Source organism: Theropithecus gelada, chromosome 11 (genome assembly GCF_003255815.1).
Source record: "Theropithecus gelada isolate Dixy chromosome 11, Tgel_1.0, whole genome shotgun sequence".
In the NCBI taxonomy this organism is placed as follows: domain Eukaryota; kingdom Metazoa; phylum Chordata; class Mammalia; order Primates; family Cercopithecidae; genus Theropithecus; species Theropithecus gelada.
Window position 1 is genome coordinate 11,477,549 of NC_037679.1, and position 8,891 is coordinate 11,486,439.

Sequence of the window (8,891 nt, forward strand, 5' to 3'; positions counted from 1 at the left end):
CACGTGCACTGCCTTCCAGCTGATCCTCTGGCCTCCTCGGTCACCTGCAGAGCCAATTGGAAGAGCAAAACCCTGCGCCATCCAGACTGATAGGTGTGACAGGTAGAAGGTGCTGTGAGCACAGTCGGCACTGCCTGGTCGGGAGATGACAGAACCATCTGGGGATGAGGCCCTGTCGGTGTCCAGGCTGAAAACTGGCCAGAACGACTCTAGTCTTCAGGCCATATCATCAGGCTGGGGTGCTCACCAGTTGGTGGGTGTGGATGGGCCCCAGGAAAGCAAGACATTACGGCAAGAAAGCAGGTCCCCAAGTTTATTGTAAAAGGGGAGACAAGAGGCCAGAGAGGCAGGGGGAACAGTCTCACAGTGCTCCTTCCAGGAAGGAAGGCCCTTCTCCCCAGGAGGGGCAGAAGGCTGAGACAGGGGAAGGAATGGGTCTATTCTCCAGCCGCAGGCCCCTTTCCAGTGGGATGAGGGGTAGGGAGGAGCCGCTGGTGGGAATGAGCTGATGGTGTATTCTCAGAACACAAGGGGAAAAGCCAGCGATGTGCTGCTGTTCTCAGTTGAGGGTTGGGCAGTGGCACATCTGGCAGGCAGAAGGGGCTCCCCTGGCTCTCTTTTGGGCCACTTAACACCTCCCCTGGCTGCATGAGCCCCCTCCGCAGGTGGTGTTCAGCTGGCCACAGGGCTTGCACAAGCCGGTGCTCACCACCAGGTTCCCGTTGCAGGGGGCGCTGCAGACGCTGCCTGTCACCGGCCGGGAGCCGGACACACAGAGGTCCCCGCACACAACCCCACCCCGGGAGCTGCTGACACCTGTGGGAACAAGGGCAGGGTCAAGAGACCCCTGCTGGTGGCTGTCCCATCCAGCCACCTTCCTTTGGTCTGTCTGATGTGTCGGCCATCCAGGGAAGGATGCGAGGAACCTCCAGTTCTATTCAGAAGGTGTGGAGGGAACCCTAGCCTGGGAGCCAGCAGACCAGGGTTCTGGTCCTGGTTCTGCGTTGTGACCTTGGGGAGTCCCTTCCTCTATCTGGGCCTCAGCTTTCTCACCTATACAAGGTGAAGGTTATGAGTGACATCTGAGGCCCCTTCTTGCAGTGACATCTTATTATTTTTCCCTCCCTAACACATTGATGCTGTGAGGGTCTTTCTGCCAGCTAACCTTAGTCTCTCTTGTCGCATGACCAATCTATCCTCTTTACTGGGGGAATTATTGGAAACACTCCCCCCAAAGTCTCTGCATATACTTGTAGTCAAGAAGTCCTTTGTCCCCAGTCTACATGTTCCTTTTCAGGGTTCAGGATACTTACAGACATTCACTGCTTCAACACCTTCACACAGCCTGAGTGGGGAAAAAGTAAGGAAGGGGAAGATGAAAGAAGTCAGAATGAGGTCATCGAATCTCCCCTAGGGGGCCGACATGGGTCATCTCAGGGCTATTTCTGACCCACATTTATGCCCTTGTGCAACTTAGAAAAAGTTGCCTTTCTGGCAGAAGCAATGTCAGGTCACACTATTTAGCAAGCAGAGTATGGTTGGATTTCAGCTCTCACTTGTCTCTCAGCTGTCATTTGTCTTTGCGCAGTGAACAACCTGAATAACCATATTTGTCAGGTCTGGATAGGCTCAGCCTTCAGAAGGGGAAGGCCCTCTTGGGAAGACGAGGTCAGGGGTGGAGTTTGGCCAGCAACCCTGCCCTAGAATAGGTGATGTCCTAGAAACCAGACAGGGTATAGATCTCGGAAGAATTGAGAATGAGACAACTTGAAGATGTGGATCCGGGATCCATAGAGGCAAGAATGTCGCCTGGGCACTGAGACTGAGATAGGGAAAAATCAAAGGTGGGCAGGTCTATGCAAGTGGAGTGCTTAGGGCTGGGCTGGACCCACCTCTGCTCCTCGCCCTCCAGCAGGCGCCTGTAGGTGGCGATCTCGATGTCCAGGCCCAGCTTGGAGTTCATCACCTCCTGGTACTCCCTGATCAGGCAGGCCATGTCCTGCTTGGCCTTCTGCAGGGCGCCCTCCAGCTCGGCCAGCTTGCAGCGGGCGTCACTGAGGGCCGCCTCACCCTGCTGCTCAGACTGGGCCACCGCAGCCTCCAGCTTGGAGTTCTGGGTATGGAGAGGAGAAAGTGAAGTTTAGTTTCCTGAAGTCCCAGCCAGTCTCCAATAGGATCATTCAGCTTCTATCTTAAAATACTGTCTCCCCAATCAGCTTCCTAAACCTTCCTTCCCTCCTCACTTATACCACACACACACACACACACACACACACACACACCCCACACACACAGATACTCACACACACCTTGGCCAAGACAATCAGAAATATCTCAGTAGATTCCTCATCTTACCCTGTCACCCTGAGATTGCACTGGGAAGACTTTTCCAGAATCTAATTCAAATCCCTCTGCTGAGGGCTAACTCCAGTCTCTTCCTACACTGAGGGGTGGGCCGGGTTCACATACCTGGCACTTGGCATTCTCCACCTCGGCCGTCAGCCTCTGGATCATGCGGTTTAGCTCATTGATCTCCTCCTTAGTGCGGCGCAGAGTCTCCCCGTGCCTGATCACCGTGGCCTTCATCTCCTCACACTGCAGGAAGCAGAGATGCTCATGAGGCTCAGGATGAGACATCCCATTCATTCGGGACAGCACAGACGATCGCACAGATTGTGCAGCACTCGGCCTGTGCAACCACACGTGGCAGTCCTGCCCTGCCACCCCAACCTGAGAGCTATTGGCTTTTCTGTTACCATCCTTAGGGATCGGAATCCCCAGACAAAGAAGCCTTTTCTACTAGATACCTCGCATCCCTCCCACTGCCATGTCTAGCAGGCAGGAGTCCTGTGCCGCTCACCTTGCTGCGGTACCAGGACTCAGCCTCCGCCCGGCTGCGGGTGGCAATGTCGTCGTACTGTGCCTTGATCTCGGCGACGATGCAGTCCATGTTCAGGTCCCGGCTGTTGTCTAGCTTGACAACCACGGAGGTGTCTGAGATGTGGGACTGGAGAATGCGGATCTCCTGCAGGAGGTGGGGAAAGGAAGGACAACTCACTTACCTGGGCTTCTCCTAATCCCTGGATGCCTATCATCCTTTTGGCTCATTGGGAGCAAACCTCTCATGTTTGGAGAAACAAACCTGATGAAGTCGCATAACTTTCTGCACAAATAGGAAATCTCTTTAGAGGAAAACACAACCGTTTCTCAACTGCTTGCTTTTGGAATTATTTAGGCCCATGTGCAGCCAGCATGGTCCAGATGCTTTCCAGGGGCTCAGACCCTGTATGGGGGCCTCTTTCCCTTCTCCTAGACCAGCCCCATGAAGGAAGGCTATTGCTGCCAGAGAAAGTCCTGGGCCAGAGCAATGGGTTCAAGTCTGTCTGATGCTGTGTGGGGTCTACGCTGCAGTCCACTGGCTCAGGGGAAGGATGCAGGGCAGCTTCCCAGGGCACAGTTGTCTGGGGTGCTCACTCTCCTGCCCCTTACTAAATTTGTTCCTTTTTGGTGCTCCATCCCTTTGCCTCCCTGCTCCTTCCCTCTCCTTGCTCCCTGCCAACCCTCCAGCCGTGAGCCTGGGTTCATATGTCAGCAGGCCTGGTTCATGCCTGTGGGTGTCTGGGCAGGGGGTCAGGGATCCCATGAGGGGATCTGTGCCCACCATGGCTGAGAGCCCCTCACCTCCTCGTACAGCCGCCTCAGGAAGTCAATCTCCTGGATCAGGGCCTCCACGTTGGCCTCCAGGTCTGACTTGCGGAGGTAGGCGCAGTCCACATCCTGTGTGGGGTAGAAGGGGCTGTGAGGCCGGCTCTCCTCAGAGGGCTCTGAGGACCTGGCTGCCATGTGGCAAGACAAAGAGGATGGGTGGTGGGACTCAGGGCGAGCTCAGTGCCAGCTGGGCTTCACTCACCTTCTTTAGAGCCACAAACTCGTTCTCTGCTGTGGCTCGAAGTGTGACTTCTTCTTCATACCTGAGTTGAGGAGGGAGAACAGGACCTTGTCTGAACAGCTCTTGATCTTGGCCATGAGCATGCGTGCAAAGGAGCCTCCTTCCTAGACCTCCCCCTGCTCATCTCCTGCCCCCAAGTGAAATGGGTGGGGCTCTGGAGGAACCAGGCTGCTGGCCCGGGCCTACTGGGACGAGCTGGAGAAATGAAGCACCCACTCCCCTGTTTTGTCGGAGGTTGGGAGGACAGGAATCTGGAAGCTGAGTGTGTGAATGAGTGTGGTTGGGGAGTGTGAGGTGCTGTTTTTCTCACCCAGGTCTCCATCTTCTCTTCCTTCGAGCCCTCCCCTACCCTTACTCAGCAGCAGGTGGTGGGATCCTCACTCTGTCTCTCCTCTCCTGGCCTGAGCTGTGGGAGGCAGCTCAAAAGATAAGGAAGGAGGGGTATGCTGGGCCTGGGGAGTCCATGGAGAGAATGTTACTGAAGGAAGCTGGCCACCCCTCAAAACAGATTCCTTCTGAGGATCCAGTGTGTATTCTTCATATCATATATCACACTTTGTAGCTGAAGGGCTAGATTTATAACTCTGTCATGCCTGCCTTCCAGCAGACTGCAGGCTCCACTAGGACCCGCACTGTGTGGATTGCATGGCCCTGCGTCACTAGCACCAGCACAATGTGCTGGCATGTGGTAGGTGATCAGATTGTGTTAGCCGAGTGAGAGAGCAAACTTAGGAAGACACATGTCCAGGACTTTGAGATCTGGTCTCAAAGGAACCAAGGAATACAAGTTTTTGTGAAAAATGGATGGAGAAAGGGAGAGAGCATTGTTTCCCTGATCTGCTGGTGGAAAGACAAGCTGAGCCTCCATCCCCCACACCCAAGGGACCCCTGTGTCTCGGTACAGGTTCTTCTGCACTCTCAGGCAGAGATGCCAGCTGCAGACTGGACACTCCTCCGGGCTCAGGGAGCTGCCACCTTGCTCTTTCCTGTGCCCAGCATCCCTCCTGCCCTCACTCACTTCTTCTTGTAGCCCTCCAGCACCTCCTGCACATGGTTGAGCTCTGAGGCCAGCCTCCCACTGTCGGCCTCCACGCACTCGGCTTCCCGCCGCAGAGTCTCGATGTAGCCCTCGAACAGGGGCTCCAGGTTGCTCTGGCAGCACTCGCGGTTCTGGAAGAACTGCAGCTTTGTCTCCAGCAGCTTGTTCTGCTGCTCCAGGAAGCGCACCTGCCACCCAGAGGCAGAACCTAAGAATCTCTTCTTGCAGCATCATAGGGCAAGAGGGGTTCCCAGCATCAGGGCCTGAAAGTCCCCAACTCTCTGACCCAGAGTCTTCCCTGGAAGGGGTTATGTCATCTCTCTCAAAAACGCCACCAGGGCTTAACCAGTTCCACCTGGAAGCTCTTCCTGGGAGTTAATCTCTTCTAAGTCAGTTTACCTGGTGTCATGGAAAATGCTTGGAGTCCAGATTCTGCTCTCACTTGTTAACAATGTGCCCCTGGATAAAGCACTCACCCCCTCTGTAGAGTGGGGAGGTTAAAGCTCACCTTACTATGAGGATTAAAAGAACCCTTAACAGAAAGGAACCCCACACTGAACACTTACTGCTGTTCAATCACACCAAGCCAGGTGGACCTTTTTAGAAAGGCAGACTGTAGAAGTTGAAAAATAAAGCATGTGCCAATTATTCAAACCCTATAACAACAATGCAATTAGAATAATAGTTACCTGGAATATGAGAATAGGAATGTCCTATGCTCCAACTCCCTCATTTTACTGATGAGGAACTGGAGGCCAAGGAGGTTCCCGGACTGCCTGAGAGCTCACAATGGCAGAGAAGAGCTCAAACCCTGATCTTCTGCTCTGCAGGGACATCTTGTCTCACTTTGATAATTATAGGAAATTTTCACGTTCCTCTCTCAGCCACGAGGTTGGCCCATACTCCACCCAGCTTCTTTTGTCTAATAACTTGGCCACACCCTTAGTAAGTCCTGTCTTATGCTATTCTTGGTCTCTCATGCTATTAGAAATTCCAGATTTTTTTTTCCGATCCTTTCTGGTGGGCATCTCTCTAGTGTGATTTCTCTCTTGAGGTTTTGGCTCTGGAGGGCTTTTTCCAACCTCAGAACATTTTCCTAGTCACAGTCTTTTCTCCCACTCTCTCACATCACTGCCACAAGGTGGTTGCCTGGATTCGGTGGAGAAGGTGCCTGCAGACTCGAGTTGGACTCTGACTCCACAGATGAGTGAGTTCAACCAAATCCAGACTGTGCACTGCCTGCCTCCCCATAAAGCCCGTGAGGACGGGGACCATGTCTCTTGCTCACCCCTGGATCCTGAGCCCCAGGAGCAGTGGCTTGGACAAACTACTCTAGCCCCGGCTCAGTGGCCAAATCACTGTGTGGTATAGAAAGAGCTCTGTGCCATCCATGAGACCCACTTCCAGACAGTCTTCCAGCACCACACTTACTAGCCCTGCCTTGATGGAGACAGCACCTCCTTGGCATTTAAGCAGTTATTTGGCTTCAAATGCCCTGAGCGCCCACAGAGTGATCCTTTGCTCACTAGGTGATATTATCACTCAGTATGGAAGGCTCTGCCTCTCGTTCTGCTTTTGTGTTTTCAGTTAATCTCCCCCATCAGTCTGGCAGCTCCTGGCCCTATTTTTGTTTTCTGTCTGTGTCCTAGAAATATGACTACCTTTCCCTTTGGCCTGGGAACTTCTGTGGGCAAGTTCTTGCTTTTGACTTCCCTGTCAGTGCCCAGCCTGAGTCCTGAACATGAGTAGGGGTTCAGGAAGGGTATGATCCAGGACACCCACCTTGTCGATGAAGGCCGCGAATCTGCTGTTGAGGCACTTGATCTGCTCCTTCTCCTCCTGCTTCACGCACTGCGCGTTGGAGTCGATCTCCAGGTTGAGGGGCGTGAGGAGGCTCTCGTTGACCGACACGGTGGTGATGCATGGGGGGCTGGGTCCACACACGCCCCCGGAGCGGTAGCCGAAGCTGCGTCCACAGGAGCCGGCGCGGAAGCCGCCGCACACGCTGTGGCTGCCGAAGCCCCCGGAGAGGCCGCGGTAGCAGGAGATGCCACGGTAGGGGGCGGCGGTGATGCAGCAGCGGCCGGGCCGGGGCCCGCAGGCGGAGACGCAGCTGAAGTTTCCAGGGCGGAACCCACAGCCCATGGAGATGAAGCCACAGGTCATGATGGAGGTTAGGAAGTGTCTGGACAGTGGAGAAGATGGCAGAGGATGGAGCCAAGGTCCCGTGCTCCCTGGCAGATGGCAAGCCCTTTTATGTGCCGGGAGCAGCTGGCGTTAAAAGAGGGAGCACAGAGACAATAGCTGAATTTTATTGGCTTGGCATCACCCTGGCCTCTTAAGCTAGAACCCTGCTTGCCTCTTCAGTGTGGCTGCATCAACAATCCCTGGCCACCGGTCTTGTTTCATCTTCAAAGCCCTTTACAAGCTTGCTCCTTGCTCCTGACCCTCCCATTGGAACTGCTGTGGAGCCGGAGAGGGGCTCCTGAAAGCATCAGCCGCATTCCACCTCCAAGCTAGGGGAACGGGTGCAGTGACCGGGGTGAAGCCTGCTCCCTGAACCCTGTTCTGAAAGGGGCAGAGCTGGGCTGTGGGCCCTGGACCCACGGCCCAGCCCTGGGGTGGAGTGGCCGGCCTGTCCCAAGGAGGAGGCTGCCTCCCAGACAACCTCTTGCTGTAGGCTTTCCTGTCTTTATCTCAAAGGCAGGTTCCTTTCCTCGTTGTCAAGATTGGCCCCTCCTATCCTATTCCTGCCCAGAGCCTGGGCAGGGATGGGAGTGGGGGTAGAGATTTGGGTCGGGGGAGGGCATGGTCTTTGCACTTTGGGTATTCCTAGTGCAGGGACACCATCTGGGACACGGAAGAAACTGATTCAGAGAGTTCTGGTCAGAGCCAGGCTATACTTCAGAGTTCCAGGTGTCATTGCTGATGGGATGGGGAGTGGGGAGTGTGGAATACCTCAGAGCTCCAGGGACTGAGCAGGGGAGGCTTCATGGAGGAGAGTGGGGACCTGGGCTTGAGGAGGATTGGGGTGGGGTAGTACAGGGTTGAGAGATGACCAGAAAAGAGTCCGGCTCTGATTTGCAGACTTGACTATGTGTATTCATTTATTCAGGAAATACTTATTTGGTGCCCACCAACTAGACACTAGCCACTGTGCTAGGTTCTGGAAATCCTGCAGAGACCTGGGGTGCTTGGAGGTAGCATGCATGTGGGGGAGCCAATATTTGGCTAGGGGGAAAGACGAGAAGCCGTAGGTGGGGGGAAGGCCCCCACAATGTCCAGGCTGACTGATGTTCTTTAGGGTCCCAGGAGGGAAGCTCAGTGATGGGGTCTTGAGGTGTATGTTATCATCAGGAAGGAGGGAAGCTGCGGGAGGTGAGGGATGTCAGCAGGGTCCTTAAATGAGATCACTGTCTCACCTCAGAGAATGTATTGGGTGAGAGAAGGGTGCTAGCTCATGCAGCTGTTCCCAAAGCCAAGCTCTCTTACTTTGGGCCCTTGTTCCTTTGGGTGAGGATAGGCAATGGCTTTGATGGATGGAGAGTGGGACCAAGCCAGGCGGTTTACCTTAACCCAAAGACCTGAGCCCATCAACACTTCCAAACACACATCTCTGGACTGCTTTTGTCAGGAGAGGATGAGGAGGACTCCACTGATGGACCTGTGTCCTGACCCAGCCACAATCCAACACTGACCCAGTCTGGGCTAGTAGTAACCCTTCTGGGACTCTCATCTTTTGCCCTTCCCACTCCCACTCAGGGTGAGTGGGCCAGTTATATCCTAGAGTGGAGATCTGGGAAGAGGGGCTCATATTCTGTGGGCCTGAGGGAGGGCAGGTGATGGTGCTGTTGAAGTCTCTTCGGGAGCTGGACATCTACCATGGATCCAAAAAAAGGACTC

General features: G+C 54.5%; 1 protein-coding gene across 1 annotated transcript; it reads right to left on the minus strand.

Annotated features, from left to right (window-relative positions):
• Positions 1 to 299: 299 nt before the first annotated feature.
• Positions 300 to 7,369, minus strand: LOC112635354 (keratin, type II cuticular Hb3). Its single transcript, XM_025403457.1, has 9 exons — positions 6,771 to 7,369; positions 4,968 to 5,176; positions 3,911 to 3,971; positions 3,682 to 3,777; positions 2,861 to 3,025; positions 2,470 to 2,595; positions 1,893 to 2,113; positions 1,314 to 1,345; positions 300 to 816 (listed from the first exon to the last, which is right to left on the minus strand). The coding sequence occupies exons 1-9, from the start codon at positions 7,152 to 7,154 to the stop codon at positions 629 to 631; spliced, it is 1,482 nt and encodes a 493-aa protein (XP_025259242.1). The 5' UTR covers positions 7,155 to 7,369; the 3' UTR covers positions 300 to 628.
• Positions 7,370 to 8,891: the final 1,522 nt, after the last annotated feature.